Source organism: Rhynchophorus ferrugineus, unplaced genomic scaffold, assembly GCF_030347505.1.
Source record: "Rhynchophorus ferrugineus isolate W39M unplaced genomic scaffold, kcgeb_rfMv2 rfM3, whole genome shotgun sequence".
Classification (NCBI taxonomy): domain Eukaryota; kingdom Metazoa; phylum Arthropoda; class Insecta; order Coleoptera; family Curculionidae; genus Rhynchophorus; species Rhynchophorus ferrugineus.
Window position 1 is genome coordinate 31,873,491 of NW_027472582.1, and position 25,527 is coordinate 31,899,017.

At 31.9% G+C, this 25,527-nt stretch overlaps 1 protein-coding gene and 1 long non-coding RNA gene across 6 annotated transcripts; both read left to right on the forward strand.

The window, feature by feature from the left end:
* Positions 1-4,003, forward strand: LOC143193015 (uncharacterized). The gene is made up of 4 exons (XM_076398934.1): positions 1-150; positions 211-329; positions 614-1,109; positions 1,212-4,003. Exons 1-4 carry the CDS (start codon positions 78-80, stop codon positions 2,075-2,077), a joined length of 1,554 nt encoding a protein of 517 aa, XP_076255049.1. The 5' UTR covers positions 1-77; the 3' UTR covers positions 2,078-4,003.
* A 19,963-nt stretch (positions 4,004-23,966) lies between these two features.
* Positions 23,967-24,924, forward strand: LOC143194368 (uncharacterized). 5 transcript variants are annotated; one of them, XR_013005309.1, is made up of 4 exons: positions 23,967-24,195; positions 24,245-24,366; positions 24,442-24,694; positions 24,780-24,924. It is a non-coding gene; the product is annotated as an uncharacterized LOC143194368 (long non-coding RNA). The 5 variants fall into 5 exon arrangements; XR_013005308.1 differs by having other exon boundaries at positions 24,269-24,366; XR_013005307.1 differs by having other exon boundaries at positions 23,969-24,195; positions 24,465-24,694.
* Positions 24,925-25,527: the final 603 nt, after the last annotated feature.

A 25,527-nucleotide genomic window follows, 5' to 3' on the forward strand; every position in this document is an offset into this window, starting at 1 on the left:
CAAGTTTGAATCCAGCTGCTTTCAGTTACGATGTGTCAATTGACTACAGTAACTACCAATGTGTTGTTATTGGTTCTATGAACTTGGTTTGCTCACACTGTAAGGCATTAAAATACAAAAACGAAGCCAATGGATTGTGTTGCGCAAATGGTAAAGTGAAATTGATACAATTGGATCCACCACCAGAACCATTGTACTCATTGGTTTCAGGAATAGGAACAGATTCTATACACTTTTTGACACATATTCAACAATATAACAATTGCTTTCAAATGACTTCATTTGGGGCAACAAATGCAGTTCGGGAAAATTTTATGCCAACTTTCAAGGTATGTATTATAGCAGTTACTCATAATTATTTTAGCGAACAAAATTTTCTGTCACCAAAGTTAAGATGTGTTACTAATCTTCAATTTCTTAATAATTACGAAATATATCACTTAGTCATCATATTATATGGTGATTCAGTTTCAGTGACACTTTTATTATATTTTATATTTGATAGATATTAGTTAAAACTAAATATATACTTTTTAAGATCAAATATTATTTAAGTTTGATCATTGACAATCCATTAATTTATACCACACCATAATATTTTTTTTATTGACAGATACAAGGGCAAATATATCACAGAGCAGGTTCACTGTTACCAGTGTCAGATAGCGACAACAAATTCCTGCAAATTTATTTTATGGGCAATTCACCACAAGAAATTGATCTGCGTTGTGCACATAACAATTTAGTAAAAAGGTCTATTGTAGAACAATTACAAACTTTATTTCATCAACACAATCAATTGATTATATTGTTTAAAACTGCCCTGGATCTGATGCCATCCGATAATCACAACATTGTAATCAGAGCTGATAAAACACCTGCAGGTCAACATACAAGACGTTTTAATGCACCAACTATTGATGAAGTTGCTATCGTTGTAGTTGGAGAAAACTTGGAATCCCGTGATATTGTTTTACATCGTCGGAATTTTCAATTACAACCTATAAAGGAAACACACCGCTCATATGATGCACTGCAATATCCCATTATATTTTGGCAAGGTGAAGATGGCTACGATTTATCAATAAAAATGATAAATCCCATTACAGGTAACTAAAATATTAGTTTAGCTATGGCGATAATATCTCAGTCACTATATTATGTATTTTAATTTTATATTTGAATGTTATTAAAACAAAATCTGTTTACAGGTTCTGAAACCAACAAAAAAGTCAGTTCAATGAACTATTATTCATACCGCCTAATGATTCGGGAAAATGCAGATAATCACATATTGAAATGTCGGCGATTATATCACAAATATGTTGATGACATGTATGTTAAAATTGAAACGGAGAGATTAACATTCATCAGGTTGAATCAAACCAAACTCCGATCTGAAGAGTATATTCACCTTCGAGATGCGATTAATACTGATGGAAATGCACAGAATGTCGGTCGGATGACTATTCTTCCAGCAACATACATCGGAAGCCCTCGGCATATGCACGAATATGCTCAAGATGCCATGTCGTATGTTCGTCATTATGGTACAGCAGATTTGTTCATCACATTTACATGCAATCCGCAATGGATAGAAATTAAGCAGGAGTTATTACCTGGGAAATCATCCATTGATCGTCATGATATTACAGCCAGAGTCTTTAGACAAAAGTTGAAATCTTTAATGAATTTCATCGTAAAACATAATGTGTTTGGTGAGACACGCTGCTGGATGTATTCTGTGGAGTGGCAGAAACGAGGATTGCCACATGCACACATTTTGATTTGGTTGGTTGAAAAGATAAGGCCAAATGAAGTTGATGCAGTGATATCAGCTGAAATCCCTAATGTACAAGTAGATCCTGGATTGCATGAGGTAGTTATCAAAAACATGATACATAGTCCCTGTGGAACTCTTAATCAAAATTCACCGTGTATGATGGATGGTAAATGTTCAAAACGATATCCACGGACATTAATATCGGAAACAATTACTGGTAATGACGGTTATCCATTGTATCGTCGCAGATCGACAGCAGACAATGGAAAATCAACAATTGTCAAATTAAATTAACAAGATATTGAAATAGATAATCGTTGGATTGTTCCATATTCACCCATTTTATCAAAGACATTCAAAGCACACATCAACGTTGAATCTTGCCATTCAGTGAAATCGATTAAATACATTTGCAAATATGTAACCAAAGGGAGTGATATGGCTGTGATTGGAATTGGTGCAGGGAATTCTAATGATGAAGTTACCCAATACCAAATGGGCCGCTATGTCAGTAGTAATGAAGCAGTTTGGCGAATATTTTCTTTTCCTATTCACCCGAGAGACACCCTTCTGTTGTTCACTTAGCTGTGCATTTAGAAAATGGACAAAGAGTGTATTTTACAGCACAGAACGCAGTACAAAGAGCTGCTCAGCCACCATCTACTACATTAACCAGTTTTTTTGAGACATGCCAAAACGATGATTTCGCACAAACATTGCTATATTCTGAAATGCCAAAATATTATACCTGGAATCAATCCTCAAGGAGATTTATACGACGGAAACAAGGAAAACCAGTTCCAGGATATACAGATGTATATTCCACCGATGCGATTGGCCGGATTTATTCAGTACATCCAAGCAATGATGAATGTTTTTATTTACGACTGCTATTAGTCAATGTACGTGGCCCAACATCATTCCAACAGTTACGAACTGTTGATGGTGAATTGTGTGGATCCTACAGAGAAGCCTGTCAACGTTTGCAATTGCTTGAAAATGACGCTCATTGGGATCAAACTCTCAATGATGCTGTAATATCATCACACACTCATCAAATACGAACATTGTTTTCTATAATCATATCTACATGCTTCCCATCAAACCCAATTGATTTGTGGATGAAGTACAAAGATTATATGTGTGATGATATTTTGTATCAAATACGGAATAGAATGGGAAATCCAAATATACAAATCAGTGACGAAATTTACAATGAAGCATTGATTTCAATTGAGGACATGTGCTTGATAATGTCAAACAAACTATTAATTCAATTAGGCCTGACCGCGCCCAATCGTCCAATGCATGACGCTTTTATCCAAGAGTTGCATCGAGAAAGACTGTATGATCTCAACGCTTTGAAAGAATAAATTCAAACAAATCTTCCACTGTTAAATGAACAACAGAAGTATGTATTTGAAACTCTTATGAAAGTAACAAATGATGAAACTGGAGGGATTTATTTCTTAGATGCACCTGGTGGTACAGGAAAAACTTTTTTTATTTCATTAATATTAGCAACAATTCGCTCACAAAATAAAATTGCACTTGCACTCGCTTCGTCGGGAATCGCAGCAACTTTGCTTGAAGGTGGTCGAACAGCCCATTCAGCACTAAAATTGCCATTAAATATGCAAAGCAATGAAACTCCAACCTGCAACGTTTCGAAGAACTCTGCAATGGCAAAGGTTTTGCAGCAATGTAAATTGATTGTTTGGGATGAATGCACGATGGCACATAAAAAATCTTTGGAGGCTTTAGACAGAACCTTAAAAGATCTACGTAGCAATAATAACCGATTTGGTGGTGCAATGATTTTATTAGCAGGAGATTTTCGTCAAACATTGCCAGTGATTCCACGATCAACGCCAGCTGATGAACTCAATGCATGTCTAAAGTCCTCCAATTTGTGGAAACATGTTAAAGTACTTCATTTAAGCAAGAATATGCGTGTCGAGTTGCAAAATGACCAATCTGGAAACATATTCTCTAAACAACTCATTGACATTGGTAATGGCATATTTCCTATAGACATGTTGACGGCTTGCTTTTGCTATGACTATAAACAAGTCCCAGGGGCAATCATTAAGTGTTTGTGGTATTAATCTAGAAAACCCATGTTTCTCACATGGTCAATTGTATGTTGCCTGTTCCCGTGTTGGAAAACCATCAGATTTGTTTATCTATGCGCCAGGTAATCAAACAAAAAACATCGTATACCACAAAGCAATATAATGATAATAATAATAATAATTATGATTCACATGATTAACAATAAAGCGATTACTTACTTTTCAATCCTTATATATGTTTTATTTAATTATTTTTTATTCACAACGCCCTATCACCAGGGTGATGGTTCTGTTCAGGAGAATTTTTTAAAATACGTAGGCACAAAAACTGCCACATTACAAATCTTTTTGACAGGACGAAGTCTGTCGGGTCAGCTAGTAATATATAATATTAATCATATATATCTCTCTCTGAAAATAAAAAACTGAAAAGAAATTAATGTGGCGGATATAAAATCACGCCTGGTAAACCCGAATAATCAAACTGAATATTTTCTATTTAAAAGGTTTGAAAGAGCTGAAATAATTACTTACCTGCTGTTCTCAACGGACTAAGACTAATACTAGATACAATTTCCGGCTACCAGTGGTGGTCTAATAAGGCACATAAAAATATTTATGAAGGTAAATATGTAAATATTATGTATGTAAATGTTATCGATGCAACGTGCTTTAAACATATCCTTTTATTGGAATTCGAGGAAGACAGAGAAGAACTGCGTTCTGTATTAGACATTAATCGCACGAATTTTCTTAGTCTACATGGGTTATAAATTATCGTTCATGGGGACACGATGATATAACGATACTAAGGTTACAGCAGAAACTAATCAACTACAGCTAATTATAGTGGAAAATATGATCCAGTTTAAACTTCAGATTTTAAAAGTTTGACGATTAGTAGTTAACACATTCATGGACCGGTATATGATCGAATTGTGAATTGAAATTTAAGTATTTTTAGTTATACAATAAATTGAAATTATTTTGAGCCAAGACTGTTAGATGTTGCTTATATATGATGTCCCTTTATTAAAGAAGCCTCAGAACAGTTCAGATGTAACATGAAATTGTTGATTGGACTAATTCATTAATAAAAATGAATTTCTTGAAGTAGTATTTATGTTATACCTGGAAAGTTTTGGATGTCCGCCACCAGATCACCATTCTCTACCATGTGTAGTTCACTGAGTAAGTAGGATTGAGTATGTTATGGATTATTTGGAAGATATATTGTCCTCATATCCAGACCTTAATCAACAATAACCTCTCTTATTTTTAATGAATCTGAACAAGTTGAATAAGAGTTTTTGAAGGGATACCAATTTAATTAATTCTTATACGAGCATAGTTAAAAGCATACATCACGTTTCCTTTAAACCAAGAGAAGGAAAATCTCATATTTGGATTCTAGTTTTATATGTCATTTTATATTTTATATGTTACATTTATTTCTAATTTTAAACATAACTTCCATTGCTTTTTACTGACAGATTCAAAATATATTTATATATTATAAAAAATATTTATTTTACTAACAAATGTGTTTACAAAGTTAAGAAATTCAATCTGCCATAAGAAGACCCTTGTATTTCCGCAATAAACAGAATATCAAAGTAGAGAAATCAATGATATGACATAAAAAGACGGTATTTTCCTTTAATAAGAAATCCCGCTCGGAAAGTCAAATCAAATTTCCTTTTTTTTATCCTTTAACGAGTTAGGTATCTGAAACATCAAAAGATTTGAATTTCAAACGAAACATCAAATTGGAGGGGTTAACGAACGTTATCCAACAATGTTTCCATGCTATTTGCGACTACCAAGATTACAAAAAAGAATTTTATAATAATAGATTGTGCTCTAGATCTTTATATACGTATGCATTTACATAGAAATAATAAACTAAACAGTATAAAAATTCCCTTTATATTCCTTGAATTATCCGCATATTAAGTTAATACACCAAAGAATTTTGTGAACTTCCAAATTAGTAGTCAAGTAACGTTAATTAAGTATGGAGGATGCAATAATACTCTCCAGAAAACCATGGAGCCTTTTAACCAAATTACAAAATAGATTTTATTTAATGTATGATTATTTTTTTGAACTTATAATTACGTTTGTGTTGAAAATATTTGTTATATAGTGCGATTAATATGATTCAAAAAACAAGACGGTTTGTTTTTGTTAGACTGATAGCAGATCTGTGATGAGTGGGATTTCATGATATAGAGGTTTGGCTTATATTATAATATTACTGTCACTTCAACAAGTTGTCATATTTTTCTATAAAACAAAATAATTATCAGTAAAATAAAATATTTTAAAGCCTTACAAAGTTTTTAATTTATTTTAATGTTATGGTCTTAAAAGAATCAAATGCAAGGTTTCGGAGAAACGAACAACAAACATATGTAACTTCCAAATCTCATAATAATAGCACTGAATTTTATACTAATGCTAATATTAGCATTAGTAATTAATAATTTTTAGTGTCAATGGTGTGTTGTAATAATATATATATATATATATATATATATATATATATATATATATATATATATATATATATATATATAATTTATATATATATAAATATATATATATATATATATATATATATATATATATATATATATATATATATAATTTATATATATATATAAATATATATATATATATATATATATATAGTTTATATATATATATATATATATATATATATATATTTTTTTTTTTTTATTACTCTTCGTAAGTCCACAATCTGCCCTATTGGCAATAAGTATTTCTTCTGTTTATATTATATATACATGGCATGTAGAAAATCACTTCAATAAGCAATCTTCTGTATAAAATATTATCTTAATTAATTAGACTTATTCTAATGCTTATTCTAAACTCTACATATGTCCAGTAATCAGATCAGGTGGTGTTAAACGTTTTAGTCTACGCACTTCACTATCACGTCGCATATTTAGCTGATTAGCGAGTACATTGGGATGCACTGACACTCTTTCGAAGTACTTCACACAAACACGTTGGATTACACTCGTTATAGGTTCTAGAGGAATATCGCGTTGTATCACTTTATTTGAAATATAGTACGGAGCATCAACAATGGCACGCAACACCTTATTTTGGAACCGTTGAATGATGGATATATTAGATTTGCTAGCGGTACCCCATAGTTGAATTCCATATGTCCAAATGGGCTTGAGTATAGACTCATACAGCAATACCTTGTTATCTAATGATAACTTGGATTTGCGCCCAATGAGCCAATACATTTGATATAATTTTAGTCCTAGTTGTTTCCGTTTAGAGAGTATGTGCTTTTTCCAGGTTAGGCGTCGATCTAAATGCATACCAAGATATTTAACATGCTCTGCTTGGGGGAGTTGACGATGATTGATATTTACTGGTGGACATGTTCTTCTACGCAGGGTAAACGTTATATGCGTGGATTTTGATTCATTGGCTTTAATGCGCCATGTCTTCAACCATAATTGTATTTGATCCAGGTGGGTTTGTAGGTTTATTGATGCTGTGACTGGATCTTCATGGGATGCTAAGATTGCTGTATCGTCTGCATATGTTGCCACAGTAGTTATTTTTGTGGTGGGCAGATCAGCCGTATACAGAAGATACAGTACTGGACCCAGTACACTACCTTGCGGAACTCCTGAATATATGGGATTTAATTCGGTATGTTCATCGCCTTGATTTACAATAAAATGTCTGTCAGTGAGATACGATTTTAATAGCTGATAGTCCGGATGAGGGAGAAGTTTCTTTAGTTTAACCTGCAAGCCCGTATGCCATACTTTGTCAAAAGCCTGAGATATGTCTAGGAAAGCAGACGAACAATATCTTTTGGCATTTAGGTCAGCGTTTATTTGGTTTACAAGTCTATGCACTTGTTCTATAGTCCCATGCTTATTGCGAAAGCCAAACTGATGTTCTGGAATAATTTTTCTTTTTTCTATTATACAGTTTAGTTTTTTTATGTATAATTTCTTGAAAACTTTCGAGATTATTGGTAATAAACTTATAGGTCGGTAGGAGGTCACATCTTCTGGTATTTTTCCTGGTTTAAGTATCATTAATATTTTAGCTACTTTCCAGATACTAGGGAAATAATTAATTCGTAGCATAGCATTAAATATATATGTTAATAGTTTTATAGCCTTTTCTGATAGTTCTTTTAAAATTTTGCCAGTAATTAAGTCATAACCAGGACCTTTTTTAATATTAATCTCTCTCATTATTGTATGTTTAACTTTTTTGACCGTTAATTTCTCGTGCGGTAAATCCATTTGAAATGGCGAATCTAGAAAGCTAGTAATTTTATTTTCGTCATCTTTATGTAGCTGAGACTGGAAAAGTTTAAAAACATTCTTTAAGTGTTTTGAGAAAATGTCGGCCTTCTCTTTATTGCTTCTCGCCCAATTATTTTCGCTTGTTTTAATAGGTGGGTTATGCTGCTGGGATCTCCTAAGCTTTTTTGTTGCTTTCCACAACGAATAGTCTGTAGCCTCAGTTGATGTCAAGTTTTCTAGGTATTCTTGAATGCCTTGGTTTTGTTCAATTTGAATTAGATCTCTCAGCTCTTTTATGGCCCTATTAAATTTTCTTTTATTCTCTTCAGTCCTTTGCTGTTGCCAATTTCGTCGTAACTTTCTTTTTTCTGCTATCTTTTTCTGTATTGTACATGATATATGTGTATTTTTTCTTGGAAATGTTTCACTGTTGGGAGTCGCGGAATATGCTGCCTCCTGTATATTTTTTGTAAGATTTATTGCTGCTATTTCTATATCCATTTCAGTTTGTAACGGTAAGTTTAGAGAGATATTTTGGTCTAAGTTTTCTCTAAATGAGGGCCAGTTAGTTCTATTATTGCACAGAGAAGGGGGTTTATCTTTGATGGTAATTTTTGAAGAAATTGTTACTATTATTGGTGAATGATCAGAAGACAGGTCGAAACATGATTCTGCCTGACACTTTTTTGGATCAATATTTTTTGTAATACAGAAATCTATTGTATCTGGTTTTTTATTTCTGTCTGAAGGCCAATATGTTGGTTCACCAGTAGAGATATATTGTAAGTTATCTTTCCTTATGGCTTTGAGCAGTTCTCTACCTTTTGAGGTTATTATTCTTGAACCCCACATTAAATGTTTTGCATTATAATCTCCTCCTGCTATAAATCTATTACCTAGCGTACTGAAGAATTCTTGAAATTGTTCTGCCTTGTTGTTATGTTTGGGTGGGCAATAAATCGCAGAAATTGTTAATGGTCCATGGGCTTCCTCTATGGTTATACTGGTGGCTTGCAGGTAGTCTTTGCGGAATTTTTCTTTTTCGAAATGCTTTATATCATCTCGAATTATTATGGCTGTACCTCCATGTGCTTTATCATCAGGGTGATTTGTATGATAAATCTTATATTTAGGAACTTTCAGATAATTCTTGTCCGTAAAGTGTGTTTCGGAAACCATCATAATGTCAATATTTTGTTCATTTACGAACATTTTTAGTTCCCTGGCGTGTTGTTGGAGCCCATTGGCATTCCAGACGGCGATTTTGTAGCTACTGGTTTCAGGCATTAGGCAAGTTTGCTTACGACGGTTGTGAGTAGACCAAGCATCGTACTCATTTGATCCATTAGTTTAGCCATCATATTTTCTAATTTTGAGATGTTGCTAGTTTCAGTAGGTTGAGATATTGTCTCTAGTTTTTGTGCTGAACCATTTTCAACTATTTGGGCATAAGTTATGTCTGGTTGACTTGTTCTGGTGGGTAGTGGTAGATTGGTAGTAGTGGATTGTTTTTGTTGATGCCTTTTTTCCCTTAAGGCAGGATAGAGTTTCTGTTGTAGTTGCTTGTGAACTGCGCAACCCTTGTAGTTCGCTGGATGATTTCCATTACAGTTAACACATTTCACTTTTTCATCGCGAACTTTACGAGTACAATCTCCTGTCTTATGTTCTCCTGCACATTTTACGCATCTATATGATTTGCGACAGTAAGTCTTTGTGTGCCCGTGCGCTTGACATCTTGTGCATTGTGGTATAATTCTTTTTATATGTGGTGGTTCGCATTTAATAATATTATTTTCCAATTTGGTGATTTCATACACCGCCTTATTATTTCCATTAGGTTTTATGTCTATATAAAACATAGGCAGAGGTTTTTTTGTCGTGTGATATCGTATATTGTGAATATTTACGACCTCGTGGCCTTTTTCAGCTAGTGCTACCTTGATGGTGTTAAAGTCCGTCCCGTGATGTAATCCTTTTAATACGAATTTAAATGTTCTCTCGGATTTTGGCCTGAATGTATGGTATTGGGTGTTTCTTTCATCTAATTCTTTTATAAGAACTTTAAAGTGATCCGCTTCGAACAATTGGATTTTAATTGTTTCATAGCTCACTGTTTTAATTGTGTAGTTCGTAGTAATGGTTTTCAATAAGTCATGGATGTTTTTTATTATTCCTACCTTATAGACTGTTATTGGTGGTGGTTTGGGAACAACTTTTTCAGGGCTTGGTTGTATGTTCTCTTCAATTTCTTCCGACAGGTTGCTAAAACTGTTTTTTGTCTCTATCGGTTTCTGCAACCAATAGTCACTGATTCTTGTTTGTTTCCTCGCGATTTCTTCTTCTGGACTTCTCAATCGTTTTTTGTTAATGACTGTAGTCCATTCTGATGGTGGAGTTTGCGTTATTGCTGTTTGTTCTAATCTTATATCAAAGTGTGCAGGTGATTTGGTTGAATCGCTATGGTTTGCCATTTTTTAATATTTTAATATTTTATTTAATTTACTTCCAGATGATAAAAAAAATAAAATAAATACATTGTTTATTTCACGCACTTCATTTTTCACTTACGTTATTTTAGCACTAGTTTTTTACTATAAATACTATAAATGAATTTCAAAAGGACTGTTGTAAAATAAGATGAAATAATTTTAAACACTAATAAAAATGAGATGCAGACCTTTTGTCTGGTCACGTAAACACGTATTCACTACACTTTAGGTCCACTGAGAGACGGATAGCCGCATCTGTTATGCGTTTTTAACACTCAATTAAATAACCGTAAAATACTGGGTTTTTTTAAAGAACGGTATCTTTTTATAGCTTGGACCGTATTGAAAATACGTCTTCACCCTACGAAGGTTGGAACTGAACTACATATATATATATATATATATATATATATATATATATATATATATATATATATAATTTATATATATATATATTTATATATAATATATATAATAATTATATATATATATATATATATATAATTTATATATACATATATATATATATATATATATATATATATATATATATATATATATAATTTATATTTTTTAATATATTTTGGTGGGGTTTATTTCAATCCAAGGCTGGTTACATGTGACAGTCCCCGAAATTTGAATATGCGGAATTTCAAGCTTTGAAGGGACAAAGACCAAAAAACAAACATATCAAAAACTTATATCAAACGCTTACTAGACGATATAGGAGGTTCGTAAACTCATCAACGCTAGAGCACTTCAATGTTTTAGTTTTGACCCCCAGTTTATTCAATCCGTTGTTATCAGATCGTCCTAGAAGATAGCACGTTGACTTCGCTTTCTACGCTAACGACATGGCTTTTTTCATTGCATCAAATTCGACACCATTCAAGGACGACTCCAAGAGCAGCTCGATCACGCGGTCAAGTGGTTTAAATTTTGGAGGTTACAAATCAACCCTAACAAAATTCAAGCCATTATTTTCAATAAGAAGCCCGCAATTCAATGTCGACTCAATAACACCACGTACATAGGTATTCCTTTCAACCGACGGTTCTGTCCGAAATCCCAAATCAACAAGAAGGAAATTCATCCAGAAAATTTCGTGGATAGCAAACCTGCTATATCCTCTGGGTTGCAAAATCAGCAGACTTGCAATCTCCATCAAATGCTTATTGTACAATTATTGTTCATTGAATGTTAATACGTTCCGTTTTCTTCTAGAGATCTACCATCTACATTAAGTTTATCACACCAAATCAGATGAAACGGCTTCAAGTTGTCTAAATAAGCTTCTCGTGAGAATAAACAACGCTCCATGGTTTGTCAGAGATGATCAAATTCACAGAAAATATGACCCCAAAAATCAAGCACTTCATTTCCCAAGCTTTCCATAAACAAAAACTCAACTCCAAATCTTCAAAGAACGAAATCATTTGCGAGTTGGTCGATATGCTGAGCGTTTAGCATCTGTCACAGCTAAACTCGCTCTCTACCCAGATTGCAACGACCTTTTTGCGGCTATCCGAACTCAAGTTCGAGAAATCAGAGCTAGTTTACTCGCTAGATTCAACTGGCCCTCGTTCCCCTTAACGGCTACCACATCCCCAAAATTAAACTGTAGCAATAGTGTTTACCTGTGGGGTCATTGTTTTAACGTCATGGTAAGTCCCGTACATAGCCCGGTCAAGCGTGTCAATCCATTGGAAGTCTTCCCATCCAGGTATACATCAGGCATTCCACCGCCTGGTATTAGGCCAGATTAAAGAAAAAAGGTTTAGAAAATATTCTGCTATATATGTTGACCGAAAACAAGCTAAATACTAGATTATCCGGAAATTTTCTTTAATCTTTTTACTAAATTTTGAAACCTAACATATCGTAGATATATCCCGGATAAGTATCGATGCCAAAAACAGGAGAATCTGTAAAACAAGTTTCTCCTAAGTATATCGTGGAACGTGATGAGGGCTACTTATTACAAGCAGTGCAGTCAACATTAACACATATTAAGTGAAGAAATTTATCAAAAAAATAGACTTTACCGGGCAAAAAATTGGACAAATGTACTATTGCATAACAATATGCCTTAGATAAGAAATAGAATAAGTCACTGAAGAATCCGTCACTCATACTGATAAATTTATTGATGGCATCCAAAACTCTTCTTGTCGCAAAAATAACTATATGTCAACAATTCATAAACAATTTTATTAATTTTTTTATGAATAGACTGTTCTATTTTGGGAAAAAGATTTAATCTGAAATTGAGATTAAATTCGTTCTGTGCAAAGTCAATTTCTCTTGAATATAAATTATTTTTTTTTAAATATTCTTTTGTACCCAATCGTTAAAAACTTGCCCTACATTTCGCATACGTAATAACTTTAATCATGATTTGTAATTTCTCTAAAACTGAACTAATCCACGAATAGTTCCGTCCGACAACCGACTTCCATTATATGTACACTGTTGTAAAGCAAACTGCAACATATACATAATTAACTATAAATTAACCTATTCATAAGATCGTAAGGCATTCCTAATTAAAAGTAATGTGTTACCTTTCTCTTTAAATATATTATCTAGAACAAGATTTAATTAAATAATGTATATATCAGATTTACAACGCCGCATTTATAGAGGCACTAAAATTTCGAGATAAACAATTATTTAGGTCTTCGTCTCTAGGTAGAACACAAAATATATATCTATACTACAATATAACGTATAATATTATCAATGTAAATAAGTCAAATTTAAAGAAATATTTGGTAAGAAGCTTGCCTTTTCAGCAAACACGTATTAAATGTGAAACTATATCACGTTTTATTGAAATGACTTGAACAGTTCGTGACAATATGAGAGGAAATTTAAATTAATTAAATCACGAATGAGTCAGTCAGTCAGGATTAAATGAGATACTGAAGTATGTTAATAGAGCCAGATATACTTTATAATATAAATTTGATCTTAAAATAAAATAAAATAAAATGGTCATCTTTAAAATGCCTATGTTCACTAGATTTGTTTAATAATTTTTTTGTCAATAACAAGGATCACGGGTTAAATGGTAAACTTCAATATCGTGACAAATATCCATTAAAATATTGTTGATTAGTAAAAATTGGTGGCTAGCCATCCATAATACTAAAATAAGAAAAATTAAACAGTTATTAGATTTTATTATTTAAAAAATGTTACATCCAAATGTTATTTATGTCATTTTATTATTATTATTTCCTGAACTAATAATTAAAATGCAATTCAACTAACCAAAGTGCAATTTTCTTTTAATCACTTCATATCTACTAATTTCTTTTCTCTGGCACATATATATATACATATATATACACAATTAAATGTTAGCCGTTAAAACTGTTGTATATATTCAATGATGCCTGTTTCAGACTGAAGCATATTCCAGAACATCTTAAGATCGCTCGAATAATTATGCTTAAGAAACCTGGAAAACCGGGAGAACAAGTTGGGTCTTACAGGCCTATTTCGCTACTACCTACGATATCAAAATCATACGAAAAACTGGTGTTAAAATGTATTAAACAATTTACAGAAATACCAGATTTCCATTTTGCAATTCGGAATCAGCACTCGAGAATCGATCAAGTGCACAGAATAACAGAGGTTGTTGAAAATGCATTCGAAGATAAGTAATAGTGCCCTGTAATATTACTGGATGTCTCACAAGATTTTGACCGGGTATGGCATTTGAGATTAATATACAAAATAAGCATATAGCTACCGCGGAGTTACTGTGTACTGGAATCGGCTGAAGTTCCCCAAGGTAGTGTCTTGGGACCACTTCTATATCTGCTATATACTGCTGATATCACAACAACAAAAGAAACATTACTTGTGACATTTGCTGACAACACAGTTATGACGGTAAAGGACGTATCTCTGTCTAAGGCTGTAGAAAAAGTACATGTCAGCAAGATCTACAAGTGGACTAGAGACTAGAAAATGAAGCTTAATAGCTACAAATCAGTCCATGTTAGTTTTGAGTTTCGGCGAAATGGCAAAAACTTAATTAAATCACAAGATGGATGGCGGATTCCTCAAGCAGAATCAAACGAATAGGTCGAAATATATTGTGATTGTAAGTTAAATTGGGAATATCATATTAGACATAAAGCAGAGCATATTGGATTCAAAATCAAGTAACATTACTAGTTAATCGGAAGATACTTTCAACTAGTAATCCAACGTTCAATAAAATGTTCTACGATTAATTAATATTATGCCTATCGCTACGTAACCAATGAAAAGCTGCACAAAAACCTCCAAATCAAATAGATACACGAAATGATCCAAGATTTCGCATTCAAACATGAAATATGGTTGCTACATCACAGCAACGTGGAAGCAATACAGCCACTGGACAACGCGCAGGAAATCAGAAGATTGAAGCGAACCAAACCAACTTGTATTTTTAACATTAATTTTGTACATTAGTTTTATTCTAATAGGAAATAATACTGATGTATTAATCCCAGACTCGCTTTGCGTGTATATAAATGCAAGTACAGCAGAACAGTAATAATACATTAATTTGTAAATTAAGATTGTACTAAGCATATCTAATGTAAAATGTAATTAATTAAAAACAATTAGAACTATATATTACTTAAAAAATAAATTTGAAAATTTATATAAAACATTTTCACCTATTGATATTTTTTTAGTAAAAAGTAAAAATTAATATTTTATTACTGGTACATAAATATATTTTTCTTAATCATTTTATATCTAATTTTATAACCCAAAATTTCAAAGGCAATTGATATTCTATAATATGACGTTGAATAAGAAGGGATCAAAGAACACCCAATTTGTTCAATTCGAATATATTAACAATTTAGAAATGTAGGGCATCAAAGGACCTTAATTTATAAAGAGGTAGGTGGCTAGTGAATAATAAATACATGGCACAGTTAATTACAATTATTGTGAAAATTAGAATTAAAGATAAAACCAACGTTTCATTAAATATCCAAATTACAACACCAAATACATATTTCTTTGTTTGTTTTCGTTTTTAATAATTTTCTAAAATGAGTATTTAAGAGTCTACATTTTCAATAATATTCTAACGAGAAAATTAAAATAAGAGAACTGAAATATACTGCCTTTTGATGTCAAACTCCTAATGCAATATATTAAATGTACATAAAGTTTATTATTTTAAATCAAACTCCAACGAAGTTAAGAACGCTTTCCAGACCTCCTGATGTACCCTTATTACTTCAATACGTTATTAAATTCCTATTGTTAGAGATATATTTATGACCTACAATATTATAGCAAAATTTAAACAAATCAAAGAGAATAATTAAAACAAAAAACGGACAAAATGTTTACCCAGTAATAATATAACAAATTTTAAAAAATTTAACAATTTTTATAAAGAGTATAGCATTATTGTGAAAGTATGAAACTTTTATAATACATTCGAAATCTTTCCGGCAGCATATGGTTGTTATATTAAACCAATTGTTTTATATATTCACGCTATATCGAAATCGAATAAATTTTCAGAATTGTCATATATTATATAGATTGAAAAATGTTCATAATTTGAAAGCCATATGGAATAAGAGCGATGACAATAATTGAACTATACGAAAATTAATGAAATTGTCGATCAAAGTTTTAGTACTGAAACACCAGTAAGGAAGGTATGCTTATATAATAATTTGAAAAATCCTAAATGCTCATGTAATATGTCAATTAAAAAGTTCCCGGCCTACCACAGTGAAACAAATTTTTTTGGCAAAATTAGTTTCGACGAAAATTTCTTCCCAGCGAGCACTCTTTTGAGATCTGAGAATAGAAAATAGTCGCTGACGGCCAGATCTGAAGAATACGGTAGATGAGGAAGCAATTCGAAGCCCAACAACTTGGTGAAGCAGCACTTTCTTTTTCTTAAAATACTGTCCAATAACGCTATGTAATAGTCGCTGTTGATGGTCCTTCCTTTTTCAAGGTAGTCAATGAAAATTATTCCCTGCGCATCCCAAAATACAGACCCCATAACCTTGCCAGACTACTGTTGCGTTTTTCCACGCTTTGGAGCCGGTCCATCGTGTGTAGTCCACTCGGATGACTGTCGATTGGAGTTCGGAGTAAAATGATGAAGCCATGTTTCATCCATTCTCACATATCGAAGAAAAAATTCGGGTTAATTACGCTTGATCATCTTCAAACACTGCTCCGATTTATCAACCCGTTGTTTTTGGTCAAAAGTGAGCTCGCGCGGCACCCATTTTGCACAGAGATTTCTACCCAAATATTCGTGAATGATATAATGTACACCTTCAATTGATATATTTAGAGTGTCTGCTACTTTATTCAATTTCAATTTACGGTCATTAAAACTCATTTTGTGGATTTATTTAATGCTTTCGTCGGTAACAACCTCTTTTGGGCGTCTACTACGTGCACCGTCTTCGGTGCTCATTTCACCACGTCTAAACTTAGCATACCAATCCTTGATGGTTAATTTTCCTAGGGCAGTGTCCGAAAACTCGGCATCAAGCTAAGTTTTTGCTTTAACTGTATTTTTTCCCTTCAAAAAGCTATATATTATCAATACGCAAATTTTTTTTATCCATCTTTTTCACAAAAACAAAAGTTGCTTCACTCTAATATCATTCACAAACTAATGACCGACAGCTGTAAAATTTATACACACCTTTTTTGAGGGTTAGGACTAACTAAAAAACATTTTTAATTTTTCATACTTATTTATTTTAATCAGATTTAATTCTAGTAGCGCCATCTATGTGTCAGGCTGGGGACATTTCAATTGACCTGTTATTTTATTTCCTACAAAAGAGATATTAGGAAGATTATTGTATTATTGCATTAATAGTAACCTGTCATAATTCACACATTCACACATCATTCTTCTTAATACATAAATATTGAGCTCATTATCTTATATATAGATACTTCAATGTCATACTGGTTGGCGAACCAAAATAATTATGGAAAAAAAGCACTTACAGATGCCAATTTTTATATAGTCACGACTTGGATGTAAATTCTAAAGAAAGCTGATATTGATATTAAGTTTTATCATTTAGCTGTAGTACTGAATAATTAATGTAAGAAACTTAGTATAGTTATTCAGTTTCAGTGGAGTTGTAATCAGCAAATAGTGCCCTCTTTACAACGACTAGTTAGGTGCAACCTAAATTATGTATGTGTATGAAAAATGTAAATAGGTTTGCAAAGAACAAAAATGAAAAATAGTGCATGACATTTTCAAATATATCTTTGACCAATCTATTTTTTAGTTTATAATATTTAAACAATAGCAATGTATAATTAAGAAATAAATTGTATCTGATTTATAATTAATAATTTCGTATACTATTTTATATTTCATTTTCAGTAGATATTCAGCTACCACTCTAAATTAAAGTAAAAAAGAAATAAAAATACAATATTAACGCAAAAAAGGCTCCTGGTTTTGACTTTACTACCGGAAAAATATTAAAGGGACTTCCACGAATAGCACTATTATTAACCTAATAAATGCTTCATTCAGACTACAATATATATTAAAACTGTGGAAGGTGGCTGAACTAATAATGATTCCTAAACCAGAAAAGCCATCTCATTAAACAACGTTATAACGAACAATATCATTATTACCGACAATATCCAAATTCTCCGAAAAATATCTGTTGAAAAGTAGGAAATATCTGCTGATCATTGAGGAAAAGGTTATTATTCCGAATCGCCTATTTGGTTTCAGGAAACAATATTCCACTGTTGATCAGGTTCACTCAATCACTATATTTTTATATGTTGCTCAAACTTACAATAAAGTTTGACATGAGGGTTTAAAGCAAGAGATTAAAATGGGAAAAAATGTGAAAAACTCAAAAGAAGCGCAAAAAAATATACTGGTTATTCGCTAGATATCCAGCTCTGTCAGTATATAATAAGTTTTTACTTTACCAACAAGTTTTGAACCTAGTGTGGACCTATGGTATTCAACTCTTGGGTTGTACTAGCTAAAGCAATAGAAATATTGTACAAAGAAAAGGTCTAAAATAAGGTACTTCGAGGTATTGTTGATTCTCCTTGAAACATTCGTAATGACATTCTGCATAAGAACGTGAAAGTAGAAATTGCGGATAACATTAGCAAGGACTATGCCCAAAGACATGAACGCCATTTTTATTTATTTATTTATATATTATAGACCGTACAATCTCCTGGACTATTTAGGGTCTGTTTACAGATAGACAATATATAACACATTTACATTGGTTAAAGTATACAATGTTATTACAAGTATAGAATGCAAAGAACAACATAAATATATGGTCGGAATATAAATTCTAGAGTTAAATGTGTAGGATAAGGAGTGCAAATTGCCAGATGACAAGTAAAATATGTAAATAAGCATACAGATTCATGAATATATAAATGCTAGAGTACAAAAGTCGCACAACCCATGATAGTGATAAGGATACAAGATACAAAAAATGTAAATGAACATGCATGATATTACATAGATGCTTACTATTATATTTCTAGTAGTAGTTCTGTTACAATTAAAAAAATTTAATTAGCTTGTCCAGGTTCTCCAGCATAAGACACTGGTCCATCCTCTCTCCCAGGCTGACCAACCGACTCAGCGAGTTGTATCGTCGGCATTCAATTAGTATGTGTCTGATAGACAGTGAGGAACCACATTCAACGCACAGTGGTGGAATTTTTCCCTTAATGAGAAACTCATGGGTAAGTTTGCAGTGACCAATTTTGAGACACGGGAATAAGCTTAAGTTGCGGCTACTGATGTTAGTGTTGTTAAGGCCCTGATAATACTCTTTTTTCACCTCCCAAAGCTTGTTGTTTTTTGTTAGATCACATTTGAGTTGGTCTAGATGTCTAAAGATCCTGTTTAAAGAATGGTGCTTAATATTTTTACTCCAGAAGAGATTTTCCGTAAGTGATCCTTCCCTTTTCTTGGCTAAGTTATCCGCTCTTTTATTTTCAATGATTCCAGAGGGAGAAGGGGGTGATGGTTTTGCCGCTTCATTCCAATTTAGAGATTAGTTCACGGATAAGCATTCCTAGCGGGTGTAGAGGTAACATCAATGTTTAGATTCTCCAGCTACTAGATAATTTATTATTACTCTTAGTAGTTCAAAAATGCGCCCAACTGACAATAAGCATTTGTTATGATTATATTATTTACATGATATGTTGAAAATCACTTCATAAGTGATCTCCTGTTTAATATATTATCTTAATTAGTTAGACCTATATCTAAATGTTATTCCAAACTACATATATCTCTATTTAGTCTACACATCTCACTATCAGGTTGTGCATTTACTGTTTAGCGAATACATTGTAAAGCACTAACAGTATTTTAAAGTACTTAATATAAACATTTTGAATTACCCTAGGCAATGATGGATTTTAAGATGATTAAAAAGAATAAAACGGTTTGGTATAGTTTGGATTTGATCATTGATTTGATTTGATCTAATTGATTAGCATATATGCAGTGCATATGAAAAACACTGACATTGATATTAAGGATAAATTAGGACAAAACAAATAAATTAACAATGCTAATTTACCAGCTTACTATAATAGATCATTTTAAAAAATACATTTCATTTAGTATTGTGGATCCACCAATTAAAATCGTACTATATAGAACCCGGAAATATTAAAATTAAATAATTGCCACAAATAATTACGTTTCTTTTCTACCCATACCTTAGGTTATCATTGATAAGGAACTGTGTTCTTCAATATTGATGCACGCTGAAATATAGATTCGTTTTCGAGAAGCGGTTAGACCGCAGAAGGCACAGAATACACTTATGAAGTCGTAAATAATAAAACAGCCAAAAACAATACCCTTTCAATAACAGGCAGCACATTTGTTTGGTTTACGAGTGGTTGGCGAACGAGGTTTTAAATTTTTATATATTTGATGTAGTGGAAAATGTTGGCAAGGGCAAAATATTTTGGAGTCTTGATTTATTTATTACTAGAAGATATCTTTGCCCACTGGTAGAAGATTATAAAAAACAAATCGTTGTAAAGAAATGTTACTAATAAAATAATAACTATTATTATATTCTTCCATGTATTTTTACCGCCTTTTTTCACTTTAAAAAGTCATTTATTCAGAGAATGCGGTACAATTAATTGAGATTGTGATTATTATATTTTTTGGTAGGATATTAGGGTGTGTGTATAATTGAGTGATTAGTATTAGTTATTAGGATTGTAAATAGTGTACCATATAAACAGTAGATGAATATAGCTAGAATTATACGTTATCTCATCTTTCCTTATACCATATAGAAATAGTTGACTCGTCAAGTTCAAAGCTGTTTGATAGGTTTTTGAGAATTTAAACCGGGTTTTCGTCCAATAAGTCTTGAAATGCATTATCTTCTAACAATTTCAGTGCTCTCGATCGTTCATATTCATATAAAAATTGCAGCTTCTAAAACATTGAAACCAATATAGGCAATTGGGATATGGTGAAACGACTTCACCATAAGTGATTCTATGTAAGTACTTCTATGACTAGCACCTGTATATATGGCATAACTCAATAATACTATATAGAAAACTATTATTTTATGTAGAGAAATGTAAAAACTATCGAATTTAACAGTTAGTTAATATATCTAGCAGATGTTTACGTTAATACTTTGTATCTTGACCGATATTGCTGACCAAAATACATATAAATACCTAATAAAATGTCATAAAATGATTATAGTTCAATTTTTCTATTCAAATATGGTCAACATTTATTGCATTAACTTATTTTTATATTTTGATGTATTGGTTTACTGAATCAGAAATAGAATTGCTCGAGTTCTCTGCAAGTTCAACAAAGGTACACTTTCTTGCATATTATTTGAAATCACAGAATAGTGATAGATAAATTACAAATGTTATTACTTAGGTTTAACCTTAGGTCAAAAACCTATAAATCAAATTTAATTATCTCTTTCAGCTAATATTAACTATACAAATATACCACGTGAACCGGAATGTCATTACCGGTTTTATGGGAAAAACTACATAATTTTCAAGAAAACGGAAAAATGTATTTATTCAAATTATTGGCCATTTGATTTTATACATCTTGTCCATCTTTCAGGCCATTCCAAAAAAAATTGTTTGTCCTTTAAGCAAAACCATTCATCAAACCATTTTCTAACTTTCTCAAAATTGATGAAGTGCTGCTTTGCAAGCGTGTGTCCCTTTAATGGGCATTGGGCTGGGTCTAGACACTACGGGTGGTGCTACAATATGTCTCATCCAAGTGCTTTCGATATTTCCTTGATCGGTTTTGCTTTATGCTGTAAAATCACTTTACGTTTCTTCGAGTCCATTTTGGACGTAACGCGTGGTTCAAATTGATCATTTGTTATCGGTAGCGATCACTATAAACTGTTCCAACTTTCAACAGTTCGTAATACGCAACACCACTCTGGTTCCGCCAAACACAGAGTATTGGCAACCAAAACGTTTTAGCCTTGGAGTCGATAAGCCGCCTTCGCCAGGTGATAACCATGCTTTTTTGCGCTTAAGGTTTTCAACATAAATCTACTTTTCATCACCCGTCAGTATTCGATGAAGAAATAACTTCCGAGCATATCTTTGAAGCAGATGAATATAGTGTGATTTTATACAGACGATTTTTCAATTTTCCATTTGCATGTCATTCAATTGATGTGGCACCAATCTTCCTATCTTTTGAATTTTCCCCATTTCTCGTAATCTATGGTATCTTGGGCCAGATTTAACAGTTTTGCCAATTGTTTTTGAGTTTTAGTTGGGTCTTCACCCAATAACTCTTGCAGTTTCGCATCTTCAAACTTTTTCAATCTACCAAAATGTTATTTATCTTGCACATCGATGTGTTTCGCACATTTTGAAACTTTCGAAACCACGCGTCGTATATTCTCATTCTACCAGCAAACGATGAGTTTTAGCGGCTTTTCTCTTGATTATATAAGAAAATTCATATGTTGCACGAAACTTGACATTATCAAATAGGTATAACATTGGTACTTTCGAAAAATATAACATGTAAAGCTGTGAAGCTTGAGGTCAGTAGAATAAAATGACATATGTATCAAGTCAAAACATTGCCTACTTGAGCCTTGCGACATATGCTAGAAAACCCGGTATTAACTTTCCGGTAAAACTGGTATATAGAAATAAAATCAATTTTCCTGTACCAATAGTATAAAACAGAATCTAAGAAATAACATGTACCAAAGTCGAGGTGTTTGTATGACATAAATCAAATAAATTAAAAATTTGCTTTATTAAAGAGTTTTAAAAAAGGGCATTTAAAAAAGCTTGACCATAATAACAATAGAGGTAGAATATATTAGCCCACCTACAAAACTTCTAGCAAGCATTGCAAATGTGTTAAATATCACACTTGATAATTATATTTCTTATTATTCTTAAATCATAAATAGAATATACCGCAAGAATTTCAGCTCATATATCTAATAATCTCAGAAATTATTTAAAAAACTCTGTTCGATTTATTTTATAGACAATCCGTCAAATGTCATTTTAGTACATTAAACAAATTAGGATCGTAATATTATTTGACGGGCTATTACGTAAAGATATTTTTCATCTCTTATTATCATTCTTCTATTTGAAACAGAATAAAGTAAAATGATTGATGCGCTGTCGAATTCAAAAACCGAGGGGTGAAAAACATTCAAATCATTAGGGTGCTCTCGTGGAAAAAATACAAATTTGCACATTTTAAATTTAGGTATCAGAAAGAGATTATATAAAAAATGAGATAAAATGACTCACAGGCTACTATATCCTTTTATTAAAAATTCACGGTGGATTAAATATGTGCTTATATATTATATTTAATTTAATAATATTAAAATCAACCTTGGACGGCTTAATATAACCTAGTTAGTACATTTATTTATGGCAAGTTATATGATAGATTGATAGCATTTATACAAAATGATTTACAAACACCGTCAGCATTTAAATATTTAAACCATAGTATAAAGAAATTTAGAAGGGAAAGTTATATGGAAAAATCGGGTCCCACGTCTAAGCTTTTCGGAATGCCCGTTACGCGGCCAAATATAAATGAAAAATGCAACAACTATATGTGTGTTTCTCTTTCCTTCGGCCTCGCTATTAATAATTCTAACCTAAGCAGTTAACGGAGATATAATTTTTTTAGGAGATATAATTTGTATTGTTTATTTACGTCAAGTTTTTCGGTATGTGTTTTTATATATATTTAACAATTACTTTAGATTATTCTGTGTATTTTAATTTATTAGAGTAAAAAAAACAAAACCTTACAGGGATCTCTTATGATCTCCCATGTAGGTCCAGGAGAGTTTATAATAATTTTAAAGGTGAAGACTATAGACCAAAATGTAGAAAGCCATGTCTGAAACAAGATGTAATTCCTACTAGTAATTTAAATAGTAAGTATTTTGTTAAATAATAATGATTTATTGCATTGAAATAATTAAGTTTTTTCTTTACCTTTACTACAAGACAAGGAACATATACCCCCAATGGCTATATTAAATCACGTAAGTTTTTTGAGGCCGATAGATATATGGGAGATTCTTCTACCCCAACAAGACCCAGAAGTAAGTATATAATAAGCTTATGCTTATTATTAAGAAATGGAGGTTCTAACTTGAAATTTATATGTTCATTCACAGATAACCCATCATTTTCGTTTCAGGTTGGATGAAAAACTAATGGCTTTATCCTTATTGAAATGCAGTGGCAGAGGATATATACTGTTATCGAAGATATTCTGGTTGCCTTCTAGAAGAACATTAATGCAGATACTGAATAAGGTTCCTTTTTGCTACTGGATTAGTAACCTCTAATTTTGGTTGTTAGTTCAGAAATTTGACTGTATAGACCGAACTGCAGTTGTCATATTTGATAAAATGTACCTCAATTTAGGTAGTTTGTCAATTTAGTTGATTCTAAAAAATAATACAACACAACCATTAATAGTTATATTATCTTATTTTAATGTTTGTTTGAGGTTTGTTTTAAATATTAGAGAGAAGATAATATCAGTGCATTACGTGTTTTGGGTAGTGGAGATATCTCTGTGATTATATCAATGTCTTTATGGTCAAGGAAAATTAATGTAATTGTAATATATCAATAAAATATATTTAAATATATTAATTTTTTTATTTTCCCATTAAAATTGAAAGATTTTTTTTAATTTTCTGCTAAATTTTTTTACTATACATTTTTAAATTTTCCGCTAAAATTTTTAAAATTCCCGCTAAACATTTTTAAATTTCCCGACGTAACTAACTGTGATACGGCGCATGCGTAAGCGCCCTCACACGGGGATTTTCAGCGTAACTTAGAACCAATTTTAACATAGGAGATCAGACTATCAGACTATTTTCTGACCCCTGTTTGTGGGTACAAATTTTGTTGGTTTGTTGGTCCTCGTACAAATTTGAAAGTAAAGCAACAAACAATATGTTTTAATAATTGTGAGTCAAATTTCAATGATTGTAAGTATCACTACTGTATACGTTTAGCAATGTACGTTTAAATATATAGCAGTTCTTATCCCAATTAAATTTTAAGTGTTCCAGAAATAGAGATATGGATATATTAAAAGTTTATATAAATTTAGTATTTGGTACTATGTCTTTCATTCATTCATTGCTGTAGTCAGTGCGTATTCTGTGAATACTGCAATAATAAAGTAATATTTTTCTATTATTATTTATTATAATAATCTAGTAAAATAACACTAATGAGCT

Excerpts from the sequence above, each read along its gene's own strand:
- LOC143193015 (XM_076398934.1), top strand. The coding sequence starts at position 78 with ATGAACTTGGTTTGCTCACACTGTAAGGCATTAAAATACAAAAACGAA. Across the intron at positions 151-210 it reads TGGATTGTGTTGCGCAAATG|GAATAGGAACAGATTCTATA; the intron begins GTAAAGTGAAAT and ends CATTGGTTTCAG. Across the intron at positions 1,110-1,211 it reads AATGATAAATCCCATTACAG|GTTCTGAAACCAACAAAAAA; the intron begins GTAACTAAAATA and ends ATCTGTTTACAG.